Genomic DNA, 23149 nt, shown 5'->3' with positions numbered 1-23149 from the left:
AAAGTCCACTCTAGTTGATATATTTGTTGATCATTTCCATAAAATTCAATTTTTTGCTTCTTTTTTTACAAATAACGAAGAGAACAAATACGACATATTATTTTTATTAGAGTAATGTTATCATTCCACCAAATCAACGTACTGAGGTGGCAGAGCTACATTAATTAATCAACCAATAAAAATGTTTTTCTACTAAATCATTAAATTTGGTGGTTGGCATTACTGCTAACGGCATGCAAGGAATCATATGACTACCAAATGAAAAATGTTAAGGTCACAACATAAATTTAACTTATGGCCAACTTCTCTTATACGTGTCATTTTAAAAAAAAAAATTGATAGAGAGGATTTTGGGATTCTAAAAATTTGGGAAAAAAGACAATTTGTTTGGTTTAAAATTCAAATTTTTTTCACACATAGGAGAGAAGTTGGCCATGAGTTGGGTTTGTATTGTATCCGTATCATCTTTTTTCCCAAATTTTCCGAATCCCAAAATCCTGTCTATCAATTTTATTTTATTTATTTTTTTATAAATGACACGTAAGAGAGAAGTTGGCCATAAGTTGAATTTATGTTGTGACCTTAACATTTTCCATTTCGACCACCCCCAAAGGTTTGGTTGGAGTAACCGACCAATCCCTTACTCCTAAGAGAGTGGTTGACCAATCATTAATAGAGTAGCCGAGTCACTCCCTCAACAAAATCATTGATTTTTTTTACTAACGTTGTAGTGCGATGTAGTGCGATGTGGCACTGCCCCATCTCAATGCAGAAGTACCCACACCTAAAACACACGTAGATGTAGAATTTTTTTTAAAAAAACTTTTTTTTATTAATGAAAGAGTTTTTTTTTATTTTTTTTGGAACTATTTTTTATTTTTTATTTTTAAATTAGTGAATATGAATGTGCCACATATACAAGAATGGTAAGAGATGAACATTTTAAAAATTATGGCTTTTATGAGTAACATTTCTCTTTTCTCTAACAATAATAATCTCTTCTTTTCATTTCCCTTAATATTTTTTAAGGACCATAATTTTATTGAAAAAATAAAGATGATAGCTAAGTATTTTTCATATCTATCTAATAGATACCTACACCTATGTACATATGTGCTAAAAAATTTCAAAATACATAATTCAGGACATATTATTGGAATTTAAATGTATAAAATAACTTCAATTTTGTATTAATTAAGGACATCTTATCGAAATTTAAGGGGTGGATCCAATATCAATGTAAATTCTTGCAAAAATTTCAATTCCAATGAACTTCCATCATTTTTACAATTATATCTCTAAAGTTTAAAAACTTTTAATTTAGTATATCGAACTTTTAATTTTTTGCAATGTCACGTCTCTATTAGAATTTTTCGTTAAATTCTTACCGATGAGTGTCAAAAATTATCAAAACACCCCCATTTTTTTTATTTTTAATTGCAAAGATTCAAGTGTTGGTAAGGATTTAAAGGAATTTACAAAAATACATATGCCTAAATCTTTGCAATTCTTTTTTTTTCTTTTTTTTATAAAAAAAATGGTATTTTGAAAATTTTGACAAAATTTAACGGAAAAACCTAATAATGGGTGACATTGTAAAAAATTAAAAGTTCAAAAAATTGATAGTTTTTGAACCTTTGAAATACATTGCAAAAATGATGAAAGTTCAACGGATAAAGTCAAGTTTCCCCTAATATTACTCTCCTATATTATTATTATTATTTTTTTTATGAAAGGAAATTGTCAAGTCATTACCTTGAGTTCATCTCTATTTTCAAATAAACTATTTCGATTTCCAATTTCTACAATTAATTCATTCATTTGGTTTCTGCCTTTTGCAATTAAATAATTCTATCAAAAATTTAATACAAACCACGTGAAATCTTAATTATAATACCTAAACGAAATAAAAATAAAAGGCAGTAAAGGAACATCAATTTCCTCCCTTTTGAGTTGGTCTTAAAAACCATCCACTTTTTCACCTTGAAGGCACCCCGAAAGCCTTTTTACAATAAAAGAACCTTAATATTTTTCAAGGATACTACAAGTTTGATGGGGTAGAATGATAATTTGAGATTGTTGTCTTAAGTTTAGCAAAGAAAAGTGATTTGTCCAAGATTTTACTTGTGGAAAGATGAGTAGGGTCAGAAATTACATTTTTATCTCACAATTTTTTTTTAATAATGTCGACATAGTAATCCTAATCAACCTTTGTGTAAATCTTTGTTAAACCGTCAAAAGTGAAAGGTTTGCAGAACCATCTCCAAAAGACAAGTGTGGGGATGACTGCCACCCCCTCCGCCAACAAGGTGAAAGGTGGCTTTTGGCGGTGGTCTAACCAACCTTCCAATTATTTTTATTTTTTGTAATTAATCTTCTAGGGGTATAATAAATTCATATTTTATCTACATTTGAGTAAGAAATTAATAATAAACTTAATAGAGATATTGATTGAAAAAACAAAAAAACAAAAAATTGTAGACCTGATTGCGAAAATTGAAAACTGAAAAAGAGTGATTTAAAAATTGAGGATAATTTTTTTTTTTTTTTTTGGATAAAAAATTGAGGATAAACTCACCATACAATGAGACACCCCTCAACTCTTTTCTTATTTTTTGAAATTTTGAATAAATATTTTATTAAAAAGTCAATGGAAAATATAACATAAAGACTAATTGAAAAATAATATAAATTGGAAAATGACTTGATAATTTTTTTTTAAGTTATAAAAACAAAAATTACAACCAAAGGATGGATCATATTCATAAATTAATCACTAATAGTAGTCATTACACAAAATATAGTACTTGTCAAGTGCAAAAAAGAAAAAAAGAAAAAGAAAGGGCTGATGAGTCATTACACAAAATAGTAGTCAATTCTTTCCATAGTCAACAGAGTCCGTACATATAAACCAAAAAGAAAGAAAAAGAGAGAGAGAGAGAGAGAGAGAGGCAACTGGCAAGCAGAGAAGAAAGAGAAACGCGTTGTTATGACAACACAACACAAGACAAGGGAGTGAAGGGATGGAGGATGAGTGTGTGGGTAGACAGAAGGAAAGAGGTGTAAAGTAAAGACACGATCTACGCCGCGTGAGCAGATCCTACTTCGCAGCTCTCTTTCTCTTTCTCTCTCTTTCTCTTCCACTTTTTGCTTACACACCAAAACCGTGAGGTTAAAGAACAAGAAACACCATCGAATCTACAAGAATCATAAACAAAACAAAACCAAACAAGTCCCACTGTCAGCAGAAATAAATCCCACTTTTTTTTTTTTTTTGCCATTTTTCTTTTTACCAACTCCTCCGGTGGGGCACAGCCCAGAGCCACCACCGCAAAGCTGGGCCCCGCCCACCTCACCTTACTCTCTTTCTTTTCCCCTCACATCCTTTTCTCTATATCCTTTACTTTGCATTTTCTCGATCCCTCTCTGTCTTTGTGTGTGTGTGTGTCTCTCTCTCTCTCTCCCCTCTCCTTCTCTCTTACGCGTCCACATTTCCACAAAGACGCTCTCTACTCTCTCTCTCTCTCTCTCTCTCTCTCCAAAAGACTTTCATTGAGTTCTAAGATTCAGACCAGCCAGGTTACAGAGCACACTTGGCTTGCTGAGGAATCAAAATCAAAGACTTTTCCTTCTCTCTCTCTCTCTGTGGTGCTTTCGCTATATGCGGAGTTTGGGTTTCTTGTGATGGGTGCCGAGCCGAGCGTTGAGGAGCGTAAAGTTGGATCTTTTGGGTGAGCAGGGGGCGTGTTTCCCAGTTGCGATTTTCGATTCGGTAACGTAGGCTTTGTGGGTTTCAAGTGTTTCAGATTTGCTGAGCTTTGTGGTGAGTGTGATGGACACGAGGGGTCGACTCGTTGCTGGGTCTCACAACAGGAATGAGTTCATTCTGATCAATGCAGATGAGAATGGAAGGGTAAGAGCCTAAGCATACCCCCTGTTTTCATTCATTTTATGATTTGAGGAATACCCGTTTGCACATTTTGTTATTTTTCATTGTGGGGATTATTAGAAATGTAAACAAGATTGGGGCTTTCTTTAGTATTTTCATGCAGTTTGGGTGCCTTTGCTTCTGATTTGCGTGATGTGCTTGGAAATTGATGATTGCTTTTGTGGGTTTTGGTTTTCTTGCTCACAATTTGATCCGGGTTAGTTATACTTATTTCAGTGTATGTTTCTGCCTAATAGTGACTCAATTCCTAAGAAAATTTTTAGTTAGACGGACTTTCTTGGGCTATGATGTTGATTTACAGTTGCATCCAAACGAGCGGGCGAAATTTGAAGTTTTAACAGCTTTCTGTTGTTAAATTGGTTATTTTTCTGTACCTGGGCTAGAATAAAGCTGTGCAATTAAAGGTTTCTGCCTTTTGATCGAATTATTTCAATTTGGTAGGATTTAGGAAAAAGCTTTGGATTACCATTATGATGACTGTTTCACCCTCCAACTGTCAAGTTTTCTAGGTATCTCCAAATTTTTTGGAGGCTGTTAGAAAATTGTGTGCTGTGGATTGTGAAATGGCTGGAAATGCCGTGAGCTCAGAAAAAAAAAACTGGATATACCGTTGGGATTCTGCATATGTCGGAATACCGATTGTCGTATATCATCAATTTGCATATGGGGGAGACTTTCAGTCAATTGTATTTCAGGATCTACATATATTACTGTAGTCTAAGTCGAATAGAAAAATTGATAAGCTTTTGAAAATTTGGAAAGGACGTTGGTATTATTAGTTTAATGTTGAATCTTTTTGGGAAATTTCTAATCTTATTCAGGATCACATTAATTTAATAAAATTCGGTGCAGTGAACTTTCTTAGTCTTTATTTTATTGTTTGATTTGGTAAGCAGCAAGTTGAACATTCGGTACATTGATTAATCAGCTACTTCATCTTGCTGAAGTTGTAACTTCTTGTAAACAGATGCTTGTAGCATTAAATTTATGGTTTGTTTGTCTTTGCAGATTAAGTCTGTGAAGGAATTGAGTGGACAAATGTGTCAGATTTGTGAGGATGAGGTGGAGATTACAGTGGATGGAGAGCTCTTTGTTGCCTGCAATGAATGTGCTTTCCCTGTGTGCAGGCCTTGCTATGAATATGAGAGAAGAGAGGGCAATCAGGCTTGCCCTCAGTGTAAAACCAGATATAAGCGTCTCAAAGGTGAGAGATTTTTTCTGCATTCCTTTATTTGCTTATCTATTGAACATGTAGTTTTTCAAATTTCTCTGACTAGTGACGTGAACTGCAGGTAGTCCTAGGGTTGAAGGTGACGAAGAAGAAGATGACATTGATGATTTGGACAATGAATTTGATTATGGAAACCTTAATGGTCTTGGCCCACAAGAAGGTGCAGAGGCAATGCTCTCTTCACACCTTAACTCTGGCCGTGGTTACCACTCTAATGCATCTGGAATCCCTGTGCTCTCAGCACATGAGGCATCTCCCCTTAGTTCTGAGATTCCTCTATTGACCTATGGCGAGGAGGTAAATCAGTTTGAAGTCCTGATCTTATTACTCTCTCTTGTACACATGCCTTTGTGTCCGTACTTATTTATGTACATGTGCATATGTATAATGTGATGAATGCTAATGCTGCTTTTTGTTGTTTTAGGATTCTGAGATTTCTTCTGATCGACATGCTCTTATAGTACCCCCATTTATGGCTCATGGAAATGGAAGCCACTCAGCACCTTTTCCTGATCCATCTATACCATGTAAGCCATTTTTCCTCTAGTAGTTGCATATTGTTTGTTACTTGCTGTTTAGAATTAATTTTTGCATAGACAGAGTTTAGAGCTTTCAATGTCTGTTGCAGTGCAACCCAGACCAATGGTTCCTAAGAAAGACATTGCGATATATGGGTATGGGAGTGTGGCTTGGAAGGATCGAATGGAGGACTGGAAGAAAAGGCAGAATGATAAACTTCAGGTGGTAAAGCACCAAGGAGATAATGATGGGGGAAACTTTGGTGGAAATGAGATAGATGATGATCCTGATTTGCCCATGTAAGTGACTCTTCTCAGTCCCCCCCCTTATGTTGTGGTGCTTCTGTCCTTTGCCAAAAACCGAGATTGTTCTGTTAAATTATGAGCATTTTTTCTCTAGGAGAAATTTTATAAGCATTATTGAAAAGAAGCATCATCTGAAATACCTATATCATGTTACTTTGGTAAGACAGAAAGGGTCTTCCTAGAAATTCCACAGAATGCATTCTGCAAAATTTACCACAGATCCTGATTTTTAAAATGTTTTGATGCCCCTATAACTTCTTGAATTTGTCCGCCCCTTGCCAAAGAGATAATGGAAAAGGGGGAGCTGCAAAAAGTTTTCTGTTGACTAGGTGCATGCCTTTTCCATTGTCTTTACAAAAATTCTTCCCATTGAACCCTGATATATTTACCGAGATGCCCATGTTTGTGTTTGTAGACTACTTGGGTGCTTATATCTGTTTGCTTCTGATCCTTACACTTTGGTTCTCTGTATTCCATAGCTTTAGGGGCTGGACCTCAGGTTGGTATTGAGACTTGGATCTATGACATTTATTATAAATTCCTATATAATTGTGTGATTTGTGATTGATTAGATCTATGACCCACATTTTTCTTCTCCCCTTTTACCCCACTTTTGACCGTTATAGGATGATGTACACCCCACCAGCCTTCTGCTCTCTTTCCCATGTTTGACTATGTGTTGGGGTGTTATTCTGTGTATTTTGTAATCAGTATTATATGCATGAACTTTTATATTTGATATGTAGTTCTCAGTCCAGACACATCAAACTTGAAATTGTTAATATGCAACATTATGATATGTATGAAATTGAAGTAGAAAATAAGTCTCTTTTTTTTGGTATCCTAACTTCTGTTCCTGTGCCTTTCTTCATTTGTTGATTTACTTCTGGACTATTTATGAGCTTTCTTCATATATGTGTCTATCAGGATGGATGAAGGCAGGCAGCCACTTTCGAGGAAGTTACCCATCCCTTCAAGCAAGATAAATCCATACAGAATGATTATAATACTTCGCCTTGTGATCCTTGGCCTCTTTTTCCATTATAGACTTCTCCATCCAGTTAAAGATGCGTATGGCTTGTGGTTGACATCAGTTATATGCGAAATATGGTTTGCTGCATCATGGATTCTGGATCAGTTCCCAAAATGGTACCCAATAGAACGAGAAACATACCTTGAAAGGCTATCATTGAGGTAAATGGGACTGGTATATTTTATCTAGTGCCTTGTTTCATGTTCCTTCATTGCCATCAGTCTAAAGGTTTCAACTTTTGATATTGAATGTTTGCTTCTTATACTCTCAGGTATGAAAAAGAAGGGAAGCCATCTGAGTTGGCCAGTGTAGATGTCTTCGTGAGTACAGTTGATCCTTTGAAAGAGCCTCCTTTAATTACTGCCAACACTGTTCTTTCCATCCTTGCGGTTGATTATCCAGTAGATAAGGTTGCTTGCTATGTTTCGGATGATGGTGCTGCCATGCTTACTTTTGAAGCACTTTCTGAGACGTCAGAATTTGCGAGGAAATGGGTTCCATTCTGTAAAAAATTTAATATTGAGCCAAGGGCCCCAGAATGGTATTTTTCACAGAAGATGGACTATCTGAAGAACAAAGTTCATCCAGCATTTGTCAGAGAAAGGCGTGCAATGAAGGTATTGACTTCTCCAAACACAGGAGAACCCCCCCACTCTTATAATATCTAGAATACCAAATCATCTTAAGATATATATATATCTTTGATAGCTTGTCTTGATTTTCTGGTTAAATATATTTTTTTTGATTCTTAAGTTATATGCACCTGGTGGGATTTGAGTCCACAACCTCACCCTTCCCCCTTGCTACGAAGGGAGGAAGTACCATTTGAGCTAAAAGCTCATTGGTGGTTAAAAAAATAATATATGAGAACCTCTCGTGAATGATGTTTTCTGATTTCTCTTTTTTATTGGTACAGAGAGAATATGAAGAATTTAAAGTTAAAATAAATGCGTTAGTAGCCACAGCACAAAAGGTTCCTGAGGATGGCTGGACGATGCAGGATGGGACTCCATGGCCTGGAAACAATGTACGGGACCATCCTGGCATGATTCAGGTGAGGCGGTATTTCTTTTACAAATATTGATGGATTATTTATTTATTTATTTTATATCATGTTATTGTAAAGTATTCATGTTAAAAATGACTGAGATCCCATTTGGTGCTACGTTTGTGCATAATCCTCATACCTTTACAAGCTAGATCGTCCTTATGCCATAAGCGGTTGGGAGCAATCCCAAGTTACCTTGGTAAAGGGGTGGGATTAGATGTGATAGTGTCCTGATGTTTTTAGATGCCAATTAAAAACAGAATCTTGCTTTTACAGGTCTTCCTTGGTCATAGTGATGTTTGTGATGTTGAAGGAAACGAGTTACCTCGTCTTATATATGTTTCTCGTGAAAAGAGACCAGGGTTTGAACACCATAAGAAGGCTGGGGCCATGAATGCTCTGGTAAGACTGAAGTCTTCAACTCTATGAGAAGGCCTCTAGATAACTCTTCTGGTTTTTCCTTGATGCTCTTTTTAATCAATAAATGCTTGGCCCATGGTTTTGATGTTTGTTCATTCATTATGACTTCTGAAGGTGCGCGTCTCGGCAGTTATTTCAAATGCTCCTTATCTACTGAACGTTGATTGTGATCATTATATTAACAATAGCAAGGCACTTAGAGAAGCCATGTGTTTCATGATGGACCCCACATCAGGGAAGAAGGTTTGCTATGTGCAATTTCCTCAAAGATTTGATGGGATTGATCGTCATGATAGATACTCAAATCGGAATGTTGTATTCTTTGATGTATGTATATTCTTCTTGGTTCATTTATTATATCTATCTTCTATTTGTGTAATTACATGTTTATAGGCTTATAGCATTTCTTTTATTATTGTGATGCCTAATTTTCCAATTGAAAACAGATCAACATGAAAGGCTTAGATGGTTTACAAGGACCCATATACGTTGGAACTGGATGTGTTTTCAGAAAGCAAGCACTTTATGGATTTGATGCACCTGCCAAGAAGAAGTCCCCTAGCAAAACCTGCAACTGTTGGCCAAAATGGTGCTGCCTATGTTGCGGCTCTAGAAAGGATAAGAATGCAAAGACAAAGAAGGAGAAAAAGAAGAAATCCAAGCACAGGGAAGCATCAAAGCAGATACATGCACTTGAAAATATTGAAGAGGGAATAAATGGTGAGGATTCATTAACAGAGTTAGTTGCCATCTTGAGTGCCACATTTTCTATGTAATAAAAGAAATCCCTGGACAGTAAGACTTATCACTGTTGCAATTGCAGAATCAAATGCTGAGAAATCATTAAGTATGCCGCAAATGAAATTGGAGAAGAAGTTTGGGCAGTCTCCAGTGTTTATAGCCTCCGCACTTCAGGAAAATGGTGGAGTTCCTAAGAATGTCAGTCCTGCATCACTTTTGAAAGAAGCAATCCAAGTCATCAGCTGTGGTTATGAGGATAAAACAGAATGGGGAAAGGAGGTAAGCAAAAACAAAGAAGTCCAAAACTTTTTTCAAACTTATCTTCTCTTCTCCAGAGTCTTATCTTTGTAACCATATTGCATTCTAAATATTTGAACATGAAACCAGGTTGGATGGATATATGGCTCTGTAACTGAGGATATCCTGACTGGATTTAAGATGCACTGCCATGGCTGGCGGTCTGTGTACTGCATACCCAAGAGGCCAGCATTCAAGGGGTCAGCTCCTATAAACCTCTCAGATCGTCTACATCAGGTTCTTCGGTGGGCCCTTGGATCTGTTGAAATTTTCTTGAGCAGGCATTGTCCAATCTGGTATGGCTATGGCGGTGGGTTGAATTGGTTGGAGCGATTTTCCTACATAAACTCTGTTGTGTATCCTTGGACATCCATTCCCTTGCTTGTTTACTGTACTCTGCCAGCCATCTGTCTTCTTACTGGACAATTCATTGTTCCTGAGGTAACATCCCTCAACATCATGTTATTAACTTTATTTTTTGCATCCCAATTTTTCCTATCAGGCATAAACACATTATGCAACTGGCTTTGGAAGATCTACATGCTTGCACGAATGTTGTACATTGTATCTGTGTGTCATTACGATTGCTTGTGAGCTTGATGCATGGTGTTGATTGTTAGGTTTAGTTCATTTCCTTGCAGTTTCACATTTTAATGATTGGAAGGTGTAGTCTGTGTAGTTTTGAGTAAGGCTGAGTAGATTTTCTTCTCACATCAGTCGAGGCCCTTAAGCTTTTACTTTAATTAAACATTGGGCCCTTGACATGGCTGATTTAATTACTACTTTTCTTCTCATCTTTGTACTAACTCAGGGTTCTTCACTCAATTTGTACAGATAAGCAATTATGCCAGTCTAGTATTCATGGCTCTTTTCATATCTATAGCTGCAACTGGTATACTTGAGATGCAGTGGGGTGGTGTCGGGATAGACGACTGGTGGAGAAATGAGCAGTTCTGGGTAATTGGAGGTGTTTCTTCTCATCTTTTTGCACTCATCCAGGGTCTACTCAAGGTGTTGGGTGGTGTCAGCACAAACTTCACAGTTACCTCTAAAGGTGCAGATGATGGAGAATTTTCAGAGCTTTACCTCTTCAAGTGGACATCATTGTTGATCCCTCCCACAACTTTGTTGATCATAAATATAGTTGGGGTGGTGGTTGGGGTCTCAGACGCGATCAATAACGGGTATGATTCATGGGGGCCACTTTTTGGTAGGCTATTTTTTGCCTTCTGGGTCATCATGCATCTCTACCCCTTCCTCAAGGGATTACTGGGGAAACAAGATCGGATGCCAACCATTATTTTGGTGTGGTCTATTCTGCTGGCCTCAATCTTAACTCTTATGTGGGTTAGAATCAACCCATTTGTGTCAAGAGATGGTCCTGTATTAGAAGTTTGTGGGTTGAATTGTGACTAGGATACAGAAATAAATAAACATATATTAAGATTTAGTTGCTTCTGAGCTACTACAATTTTCAGGGATAGGTATGGTGGTGTTGCAGAAGAGAGATTGAATTGTTCTTTGGATTGAATCATTTCATCCAACTGCAGGAATTTGTTGGGAGAAAGAGTTAGTCTTGGGGTATGTAGATAGGGAAAGGGCTTGGGGCTGACATTATTATTTGTTTTATAGGGTTGCATCAATTCTTTTATTGCATTCCTGTGGGGGGTTTTGGGTAAATTTTTTCAGTACCTGTATTACAAGAAGGTACTGAATTATAATTTATTCCCCCAAGTGGTGGGGGTGTCTTATAGGTGTCCAAGATTATTACTTCAATTGTCTGTATTGGTTTTCTTGTACACTATGGACTTTGTCATGAATGCTATTAATTTGGAGTTCTAAGCATATTGGATTTTATTCAATTTCTTTCCTTCATTTCATTTATATATAATCTCAACAATTATTACATGCCATATAGGCATATATAAATTAAAAAGAAATTAAGGACATTTTAAATTAAATTCTAAACCTTAACATATCACACATAATAAGTTCTAAGACCCGACAAAATCTAAATCATTTAATCTGAAGGTGATAAGTAGGATTTAAAATACTTCACAAGATAAGATTTCCTGAAAACTCTTGAGAATCCCAACCAATATCATCATACAACTAAAACTGTGAAGAATATTAAGATTTAAATTATCAAAGATTCAAGAAGCCTAACCAAGGCTGTGGTGAGTTTTGGATTTAGATTTGAACTCTTGTTTCTTCTGTATTTCACTAAAGGAAATGGAATTTACTATCGTTCTATTTTCCAAACGAGTGAAAATACAGACTTAACTCTCTGAAATACTCTAGGGAAAATTACATTTGCAACGTTCTCTTAGGGTGTGTTTGATAAAAGGTTTTGGTAAGTTTTGGTTTGATACTGTAGCAAAAATTGATTGATGTAAAAACAAATTAAAAATGTTTTTTTTTTTTTTAAAAAAAAAAAAAGTGAAAACAATAATGTATGGTATGCAAAAATGAAAAAAAAAAAAATTTGTTTGATTTTGATTTTTTTAAATTTGAATAGTAATAAAAAGTGATTGATGTGATGTAAAAAGTAAGAATGTAAAAAAAAATTAAAACGTAAGATGAATAGTATTGAAGGCAAAACCTGTTATCAAACGGAGCCTTAATCTTTCAATTTGGTTAATATAGCCTACTAATCTATTATTGAAGTTAAAATGTTTTCTTTCCGCGGCCCAAAATAACAAAAATACTATGCATAAGATGAACAGTTTATCTTAATCTTCTTAGTTTTTTTTTTTAATAATCTTTTAGAGACTTGTTTGATGATGCAACAAAAATAAATATGATATGTAAAGCGTGAGTTGATGGCTGTAAGATGTGGTGGGTTAAGAGAGAACTCTAGGGTTTAGCCTTCTAAAGGGCATGAGACTTTGGAAATTACCAAGGTACCCTAAATCTTCTCTCTCACTATTTTTTATTTATTTTATTTTTCTGAGCTCCCCTTGATTGCCATACATAATTAATTATTTGTTTATTGAAAGAGTAATACTATACGTCATTCTTTTCTCTTTAAAACTAATGTAATGTAGTCTCCCATAGCATGTGGTGCATTAAAAGTAATGCTATACATTGCCCCATTATTCCTCATCACCCCCTCATCACCCCCAAAACTGATGTGAAGTAGTTCTCTAACCAAAAAACCAGTCCTCATGCATCAAATACGAGTCCTGCTATGCGGCTGGCAAACTAACGAAGGACAAATATTAAAATAATAATAATAATAAAAAACTTTGTTATTTTTTTTTGGGATTTAAATATTTAGTTTTTAATGCCTCAAAACTTATTTTTGAATTTAAAACTAAAACTTAAGGGTGGAAGGTTAACTCTTTAGTGATAATATCACCTAAAAGGGATTCGATCATCCTAAATTTAGTGCTAATACCTCAAATTTGAATTTCTCTTTAATATCTCTCTTCTTCAATTTAAAAAACAAATTAAAAAAAGAAAAGAAAAAAAGAAAAGAAGTCAGATGTCTGATGCTTGGTTGCCTCATGGCAGCCGAAAATCTCTATTCATCAAATACATGGAGATCATTCTACATCAACTTTAGAGGATGAAAAGACAGTATATATAGAATTACTCTTATTGAAATACAAAGTAATGTTATAATTCTTTTGTTTATTGTGCCAAGTCATGTTATTATAAAAAAAATGCAATTATCAACACCATATATTAAATTATTTAATTAATATTTTGAATTAGCTTTTTTTCTTTTCTTTTTTTCTTTTTATTTTTTTATTTTTATTTTTATTTTTATTTTTTAATAATATCTTATCAGATTACACTAATATTAACAATTCTGTGCTACTAGATTTAAATATAGTACAATAAAAATCCAACATAACTGTTCTTTCAATCCTAAATTCTTCATTTTATGTTTTTCTCATTTCTATTTTTTATGCTGAATTTTAATAAGGTTCCATTATAACTCGCCATGGCAGTGAAAATGAGGCATTAGGTTATAGTTGTATAGTAGTTGTATGAGTCTACTGAATATCGTCTCTTCTATAGAATAAATCACAAAACCTTAATTGAACACCAAACACACCTACATGCATCATCCAAACCACACAGAGAGCTGACATTTTTTTTCAAGTAAAACAATCATAACTCAAATGCAGATGGGTATTATTTTAAGAACACACACAAAAGGAATAACAATGGCCCACGGAGGGAAAATTTTGATAAATGCCATAATGGCTTCTACTTCAATACCTGCTTTCAGAGATATATCATCAAATACCTCAACAGTTTTATAAGTAAACCAGTCAAATTTAAGCAGCTGCAAAGAGTATGTCAGACAATTGAACCCAGTGTTTAAAGGTCCAAGCGCAGAACTTTCTCCACGAAAACTGATATAATAATAGGCCCAGCGAAATCCCCAACAGCACAGCCTGCAAAAAAGCAGAGTTGAATGGTGGAAAATATAATACATAGAATAGACCATATCCAATGCCAACTACACAATTCAATTTGTTTACCATAATCCTAGAAAGCTTTCAAGGAATGAACTTACCAATCCACTGGCCGGCTGAAGGACGAAAAAAGGTGGCGCCAAGCCCTGCTCCAATGGAAGCAAAAACTAGTGATGAACCACACCTCACAGTAGCACAGGAGACCTTTTTCGCGAGAAGTTTTACTCTTTCTGCTTTATCAACATCATCACGGTCTTCTTTAATTATAGAAGAAAAGTATCTGTAGATTTTGATGCCAACTTGGACGAGCCATGTTGCTGCAACCCCAAGAAAGTGTCCTGCATATCAAAATGAGGCACAACACAATGCAAGCTCAAGCACTAAATTACAATAAATGGGAAGAAAACAAATATAAAAGGCTTCACTTACCCCTGAAAGTTGTCCTGCAAACGCTGAAGAAGTACACCGATGTAGGCATCCCTCTTACAGCTTTGCGCACAGCAGATTTGGGAACATCTGTACATATTGATCATAAGCATCAATTGTCTAGAAGATCTAATCAGAAGCTGATTTGATTTTTATGTAAAAATAGATATCTCTTGCAGTCACAACTAAGTCAATATCTTCTATTCCATGTAAAATGTCCACAGATTCTTCTTTGATAGCTGATGAATTACAACAAATGGGCATTGGAAACATTTTTTTTTTTTTTTTTTGTTCTACTTTTAAGTACCTTTCAAAAGTTTCCATGCCATCCTTTGTGAAACATAATGGACAGCCATTCGTTCCAGCACTCGTCTAGTAGTTACAACTGTAATCTGTAATGGTATGCAAAAGATCACTAAGTTAAGTTAGTTTCAAAAGGATACAAGCTGAGGTTCCTAGCTTTCTAGAAACATATAGTACACAACAGAGGAAAAAGATGCAAAGATTTGAAGCATAAAAAAAATGAGTTCCTAGATTGAGAAAAGGAAATTTTGGATATAACTGAAACAAATATTTTGGAATAAGAATGTTGCCAGGCGCCAGGAGTCGATTATCATACAAAATGCAATGCAGTGACCTTTTGAATATAAAGCAAGAATGGTTAGATTGAGATTAATTCTTTCCCATAACCAAGTTAAAAAAGATCAAGCAAAGATGCAAGTCTAGCCAAACTGGACTTTAAATAAAATCTGAGGAAACTGATGGTCAATGATACAAGGGAAAGCAGAAGAGTGGAAATGGGCACAAATTCACAAAATTCATTCATGAGTTTAAGCCATTCTTGTTGTGGTTAACAGAAATCCCCACCTTTCATGATGGAGTCACTCAGATGAAGGAGCACAAAGTCAAAAATAGTAGCTTTTCAAAGGATTACAGTGAGCATCAACATATGAACTTCGAATTATCTAGTTGAAACCAATTATCCACACAGATATTTCTTAAATAAAAGAGCACGAGGACAAGATGTGAAACACAGATAAACAAATGCATTTACTCAGAGATAAAAGAGAGAAACAGTGCCAAAAGAGATGGATCCAAGGACATGGTGAGTGGGCAGAGAAGAAACAGGACATTTGATAAATTAATTATTAACCTTGCATTAATTTTAATTATATAAAAAAAATTGAAAATCTGGCATTAGTTTCTCCTTGAGAAGGCAATACAACTGTTTCAACAAATGTTAGATTCTAGACAAGGAGATCTCTGCCACATAAGATTATAATAACTGGCCATGGGAAAATTACAAATGAGAATCCTTCAATGCCAAAGATCTGAACCATAATTCTTCATGATATTGATTGTGGGGAATATCTATATTACTCACCTCACGGATGATTTGCATCACTGATTTTTTGAGAGGAACAACTAAATCTACATGGCGCTCTTCTTGAGTGTCCTGAAGGAACTCATCATCATCCTCTTCAACGTTTGAACGAGGCTCCAAAAGAGGCAAATAGTTCATCAAAAATGATCTCAAGGAAGTCATAGCAAATGCCCTCAATTCAAAAGCAGAGAATAAAGGCTTTAACTCAATATAGTACTCTTTTGTTCTGTATTTCAAAGAATCATGCTGAAAGATATTTGCAGTTGCACTTCGCATGCGGGAAATGTAATCCTCATCCAATGATGCACCAGCATCACAATGCGCGACCGGTATCCTAAAATAAGAGTGTAACTACTATAAGTCAGTATACATTCAAATCTTGGCTACATCTTTTGAAAGTGGTCCTAAACATTCAGTAATAGAACCAAGTAGCTTGTTTCAAATGAAAGCAATAAAAAGAATGGTGTCAGATAGAATTCATGAAAGTTTAAATTGCACTTCTCGGTTAGTAAATTATCAAAATCTGCAAAAGACAACAGCAGACTGCTCCCCTATTTTCTCCAACTGATAATCATCCAAGCAAGTAATGTTTTTTACCCCTAAAAAGTGAATAACAACAGCAGACCAGGCCAAAATAGTGTACCAAGCTTAGTTCATTTAAGCTTTTACTCAGGTACTAAAACATGAAAAGCTCAATACAAAGCTCATTTTTATATTCTTTTCATTTCTTTTTGCCTGGAGCAACCAAACGGAATGTAAGATTAAACAACTACTGCACTTAAATTGCAAGGCTTTCCAATACACATAATTAGAGAATTTTAAGCTTACCCCATTTAGAGACTATCAATACAAATATATTTCTGATTCCTAAAACAATGTGACCAGTTTAATAATAAATTATAAGGCACATCCAACCCAAATTAACAGAAATCTCTAAAATCTAAACCTAGATCAAGCTTATAGCCTTAATCAAATTTTACCGCATAACGAAATCGGCAATAAAAAATAGCCTAGTGACCCATTCACCATACCCATTTTACGGAAACAACTTTAAACCATGCCTCTGAAATCAAGTAAAACAAAAGGCCAATCCGATCACTTCCATATTCGAAAAACAATAACCAACTGACCAATTGGCCATGCCCATTGAACTCAAATCCGTCCATACCCAATACCCAATCCATATATAAGCAATTCAAACCGTTATAGAGAGAGCGAGAGAGAGAATACCCAAACAACGCCCTCGAGGCAAAAGGGGTTCCGGCGGAGATGGCAGCGGCGGCGGCAGAGGCGGCAGCGGTGGCTGAGAAGAACCCATAAGAGTGGAGGCTTTGGCCTGTATATAAACTTGGATTTTTCCGTAATACATCCAAAACTATGGCTATTCCCGCCATTGTTGTACCTTCTATCTAAAACCAATCACAACGATGCAAACTTATATTTTACCATACACAAAGTATGGCGTGGTAAGACAAAAAGAAAAAAAAGTTTCTGGGAAAAGTTTTCCTGGGCTTTCCCTTAATTTTCTCGGGGAAAATTACTGGGATTGACTTGAAAGAGTGAAAGAGATCGAGCTTCTCGTTGCAGAGAATAGGGGGAGTGAAAGGCTTACGGAGCCTGATCAGGATCCCATAGAATTTTTATGAAATTCCAGATAAATTATAGAATTGCATCCAACGGCCTCGAACATGCCATATATTCAAAATTTAAATTTCAAATTTTAGAAAAATACATTTTACCTCGAAAGTTTAAAAGAAATGCTAAAGGTCAATATTAAATTTTTATTTTTTATTTTTTTGGTCCATCTCATCTTACAAATTAATCAATTAATCAAATATGGTCGATTTGTAAGATGAGATGGACTAAATATGAGAAAAATATTGATTCATAGCATTCTCTTTCACTTTTGTCTCACATATTTAAAAATTGATAATGTACTTTAACAAAGTTTTCTAAATTTTTAATGTAACCCATTCATTAGTCATTTCTGTTTTCTTTGACGAAAAATGGCTCAAATTCGCTGCACATGCATTTCACGTGCGTTTTTTTGTGCAAACTTTTCAAAATTACCTTAGGTACACACATTAAATTTTCAAAATGCCCATATTTAAAAATATGAAGAAGAAGAAGAAAATTGGGGGCCGCTAATGCTATGGCCACCTTCATGGGCCATTTTAGGGTGGTCAGCTACCTCCATTCCGACTAGATGGGGGGATTGGCCACCCTTCTAGCCAAATAAACGCAGCTTGTTTAAGGTGGTTTTAGCTATCCTATTTGGCCCCTTGGGACACCCCATTTTGGCTAGATGAGGTGGTTCGACCACCGCTTTGCCCAGATGAGGTGGACATAGTCACTTTTTTTTTTTTTTTTCTTATTTCTTTTAGGAAAAATGGGAGCACATTTAGGACTTTTCAATCCCTAAAAACCCACGTGCAGCACATATGGTCATTCTTTTGCCAGAGAATAAGGAAATTATTAACGGATTGGGTACATTGAAAATTTTAGAACCTAAATTGCCAACTTTGAAGCATTGGAGGCAAAAAAAAAAATAAATAAAAAAATGGTACAACTTCAGAGATAAAATGTATTTTTGCCTTCAAATTTTAAAGGTATCTACCACCCACGATATGCCACAATTCAAGACACCCAAAAGCCTAGCTATAAACCCATCTAAAACAACTTTGGCAAAATCATTCTGCAAACTAGGTTGTGTTCAGCTAAATAAGAGAGAACTTCGTAGAGGAAAATGGGGTTTTTGTTCTTTTGAGGCTTTGCGCGTTTGGCGCAAGTAAACACATTACACATTTGGGTGTCTCTGCAATTTTATTTTATTTTATTTTATTTTTGACGAAAGCTTAAAGCTTACATTCATGAGAGGTCCTTTGCTCTAATCTCGATTCTTATACTGTTATAAGCATGTTTACATGTTGTTTAGCTGTTGTTTTAAATTTATTCTCATAGGTGTAAGTGTGGGTTTTACTGTTTAAGCTTATGGTTAAATCTTAGAGATTTAATGTTGATTATTGAGTAAGTAGGTCATAGCTTATAATAAGAATGTGATATTTTGTTATTTCATTATGGTAAACCTACTGTTTAAAGAGATTATGTTACGTGAATACGTAACAGGGATAGAATTTAGGTTCTAAGGGAACCTAGACCTTGGATTCTGATGGAACCTAGACCTTGGATTCTGATGGAACCTAGACCTTTTCGATTTTGAAGGAACCTAAATCATTTTCAAACACAAGGTTTGAGATTAATTTTCTGTTTCCATCTTTATTGATTAAACGTCCTTAAATAAGGATACATTAGAAAGATAAAGATATAAACGAAAGTGGTAACTAATAGATAACAATTGAAACTAGCTAATTCCCCTTAAATAATTAAACTACTATTACTCTAAGATATTTATTAAACTACTATTACTCTAAGATAAGATAAACACATAATAACTTCAAATAATTCAAGAGCTTCATAAGATTCATGCTTGCAAGTAGTCCCTCTGTTGCAGAATTCTACTCTCATAACATTCCTTTCCCCTTGAAAAGGACCTTGTGTAAGGGCTAGCAAAACAGGGTCATATCGGGTAGACACGACACGACCCGACACGAATATATGAATTATGATACCCAAACAGAATATGAATATACACATACAGAATAATGATATGAATATATGTCATATGATACCGAAAAATCAAAATCAGAGATAGAGAGAGTAAGAGACATACTACCATACCAGAGACAGAGGTGCGGCTGATGGCGAGGAGGTGTGGCTGACGGCGATGGCGAGGAGACATGGCTGACGGCGATGGCAAGGAGGCGTGGCTGACGGTGATGGCGAGGAGGCGTGGCTGACGGCAACGGCAAGGAGGGAGAGAGAGAGAGCCGAGACTTGAAAGGGAGAGAGACTGAGAGTGGAGGTGCGGGGCAACTAGGTTGGGCAATAGGGCAACCGAGAGTTTAGGGTTTTTTTCCTTTAAAAAAAAAAAAAAAAACCAGGTCGACCCGTCAGACCCGAATAGTAACCGTGACCCGCCAGACACGAAACTATCGGGTCTTAATCGAGTAGACCCGATTAAGACCCGAACCTGATAAGGCCAAACCCAATACCTGTTTTTTTGTGTCGTATTCATGTCCGGTTCACGGATCGTGTCAAAATTGTCAGCCTTACTTGTGTTGAGGAATAATCTCACATTGCTTGTGGACAATATCTTAGGCATACTTATAAAGAATGAACAACCATCTCTTATTGAATCGGTTTTGTGAGATGAATTAGGCTCTCAAATTTCTTCATGGTATCAGAGCCTACCACAAGACGAATGAGTCCCACACTACTTACCCCGTGACAATGATCAGAAAAATATTGGCCTGCACGTGAAGGAGGGTATTGAGAAATAATCCCACATTGCTTGTGGACAAAATCTTAGGCATATTTATAAGGGATGGGCAACCCTATCTTATTGAACCAGTTTTGTGAGATAAGTTAGGCCCATAAATTTCTTCACCTTGATCCCAAGGGCCATAAATTCTTTTCTTCCAATGTTGAGATGTAGTTGATGATGTTAGATGTGGCCATGAAATATGAGAGACTTGGCAGCAAGGCACTTGGAACTTTGAAAGGAACCAATAGATGTAACACCCCACCTCAATGACACACAATATTTTCCGCTTTTGGCTCCCCCAAACCAGACTTCTCAAGAGGTCACCCATCCTGGTACTACTTCAGCAGAAGCACGCTTAATTGTGGAGTTCTGATGGGATCATGACCATCATGACTTTAAAACGCGTTGTCGTCATTAAGGGTGTAGTATACATTTAAGAACATCCTCATCTCCATACCCAGGCGATGTGGGACGTCACAATAGATGTCCAAAAAAACAAAAATAAAGTAACCAATAATCATCACATGAATAAGTGGAATGCAAATAAAAAATAAGTAAATTTCAAGACTCTTCTCTTGTTTTGAGGAGAACCGTGAATGACCAAATTTGTAGGCCCTTTCGTCTTGGCCTTTCAATTGCTTCCTAGGTGGCCTTCTTGGAGGTGGTTTCTTTTCCTCTTCCGCAACGAACTTTAATTTCCATTTTGGCTGGAACTCCATCGTCGTTGTTACTCCATTCACGCATGTCATGAACTGTTCTAAAAAAATTCACGACGTGCACTTGTTTTTTTTTCCAAGCACGACAATTCCAAGCCATTTACTTCTTCATGGGATAGCGGGGCTTCGATGTGGTGGTACCTTTTGGAGACAACGGTTGGGGATGGCTGAACAATGACTTCATTTTTTTGTACATCAAACACTTTCTTTGAAAGAAGGTTGTCGATGTTTATCTGCTACTTCATCTCTTCCATCTGTTTCATCAAGCATGCAGACATAACTATGAGGCCTTCAGACATAGTTATGAGGTTATCAAGCTCCTGCTCAAGTAGACTCTGATACCAAATGTTACGTGAACCTAGATCTTAAATTCTAAGGAAACCTATACTTTTTAGATTTTGAGGAACCTAAAAACCCTTTTCAAACACAAGGTTTTTGATTAATTTTCTGAGCCCTTCTTTATTGATTGAACGTCCTTAAATAAAGATACATTGGAAAAATAAAGATATAAACGAAACTGATAACTAATAGATAACAATTGAACCTGGCTAAGTCTCCTTAAGTAATTAAACTACTATTACTCTAAGATATTTATTAAACTACTCTACTTTAAGATAAGATAATTACATGATAACTTCAAATACTTTAAGAGCTTTATAAGATTCATGCTTGCAAGTAGTCTCTCTGTTGTAGAATTCTACTCTCATAGTGGATTAAGTGTAGACTCATCTGAAGATGTTTAATGGTAAATTTGTTGTTGATTTAATGTTTGATGAGAATTGAGAAATGTTGGAGCGATGATGTATAAACCATGTATTAAGGACTAGCTTATGTTTAAACAAGAGTTATTCGGACCATGGATCGTTTAGAATGAATAGAGTTGAACCTTTTCACAAAATGGAGTTTCTGCCAAACCATTGAATGTTCAACCGATTATCGATCAATCAATGTCAAACGATCAATGCTTAGGCAAAAATTCCATTTTGTCTCGTATTAGGTTTAATAGTGTTTTAGCTTAGGCAAGAGACTAATGATAAAACTTTACGCATATTTGGGAGTTGGAGAACTTAAAAACGTGTATCGAGAGCACCCATACGACCAAGGTGAGTAAAAGTCACACGAATACTTGTTATCATATTTATTTATTGCATGACTATTTTATGTATCAAGCATCTGTGTTTACTACTCACATGAAATATATTTTATCATAATGTGAACATTTTTGTGTAAAACAGGAGATGAATAAATGAATATTGTCTTGTGTAAGTTTTATAAAATGTATGTATGCAAAAGACAATAATAATTTCATCGTAGGACATGTTGTGTTATGTATGAATAATAGTCATGGGCTTACTATTATATGAGGAAGACCCTTTGGTTCATAGTTTATAGTTATGTGATTTAGCCTTGAATCGAATAGTTTTATAGGAGACCTGCACAACCATGTATAGGTGGTACTCACAATGACGTAATGACTAGTAATGTGGGCCACTTGAGGTCAGAATCAGATAGATTATGCATGCTTCAATGGGGCATCATTGCTGTATTACAAGTCTCACGAGACAGCGTGAACCTTACTGAGAGAAAGTGTTAAGAACTCGGGTAGACCATATGGAGTTTAATTACGACATATTCACATGAGATATCATATATTATATCTAATGTGTCAACATGATTTTTTGACTTGTCATTTAAGAATAACTCTATTGCATATTATTGCCTGTGATTTATCAATCTTTTATGAAATAGCTAAGTTTACCATGTAATAAGATGTTCTCCATGTGTACCTTATTCATTAAATTGTGGACTTACACTTGTTTCTTTTTCACCTGTATTATTTATAGTTATCTTATTTCTTAGGGGAAATTTCACTAAGCCCCCCTTGAACTTCCGGCCGATTTTGCAGAGTCTCCCTGAACTTCCATATCTCTCATTTTGGACCCCTAAACTTCCATTTTCTCTCACTTTGGACCCCTCTGTTAGTTTTCAACATTAAATGCCCATTATACCCCTACCCAACCCACTTGAAATTCCGAAAATGCCCAAAACTACAGCAGCCACCCCAGCCCAAAACGACACCGTTTTGGGCATTAAAATTATATATATATATTTTAAGAAAAAAAGAAAATGAAAAATATTAAAAATATTAAAAAACCAATTTTTTTTTTTTTTTTTTTAAAAAAACCCAGCCCAAAACGATGTCGTTTTAGGCATTAAAATTGTTTTTTTTTTCTTTAAAAAAAAAAAAAGAAGAGAAAGATCG

General features: G+C 35.5%; 2 protein-coding genes across 2 annotated transcripts; one reads left to right on the top strand and one right to left on the bottom strand.

Moving 5' to 3' along the window:
- The first annotated feature begins 3356 nt into the window (after nt 1-3356).
- LOC132164913 (cellulose synthase A catalytic subunit 6 [UDP-forming]) lies at nt 3357-11413 on the top strand. Its single transcript, XM_059575430.1, has 14 exons — nt 3357-3913; nt 4958-5153; nt 5242-5477; nt 5605-5707; nt 5809-5998; nt 6932-7198; nt 7309-7654; nt 7954-8091; nt 8362-8487; nt 8620-8832; nt 8952-9225; nt 9329-9525; nt 9634-9984; nt 10378-11413. The coding sequence occupies exons 1-14, from the start codon at nt 3833-3835 to the stop codon at nt 10957-10959; spliced, it is 3300 nt and encodes a 1099-aa protein (XP_059431413.1). The 5' UTR covers nt 3357-3832; the 3' UTR covers nt 10960-11413.
- A 2300-nt stretch (nt 11414-13713) lies between these two features.
- Nucleotides 13714-17434, bottom strand: LOC132165747 (uncharacterized). The gene is made up of 6 exons (XM_059576424.1): nt 17017-17434; nt 15787-16120; nt 14710-14794; nt 14406-14492; nt 14078-14314; nt 13714-13955 (listed from the first exon to the last, which is right to left on the bottom strand). Exons 1-6 carry the CDS (start codon nt 17178-17180, stop codon nt 13879-13881), a joined length of 984 nt encoding a protein of 327 aa, XP_059432407.1. The 5' UTR covers nt 17181-17434; the 3' UTR covers nt 13714-13878.
- Nucleotides 17435-23149: the final 5715 nt, after the last annotated feature.

The sequence above is a fragment of the Corylus avellana genome, chromosome ca11 (assembly GCF_901000735.1).
Source record: "Corylus avellana chromosome ca11, CavTom2PMs-1.0".
In the NCBI taxonomy this organism is placed as follows: Eukaryota; Viridiplantae; Streptophyta; class Magnoliopsida; order Fagales; family Betulaceae; genus Corylus; species Corylus avellana.
The sequence above is the reverse complement of the archived record's forward strand: the minus strand, read 5'-3'. Positions and strand labels throughout refer to the sequence as shown.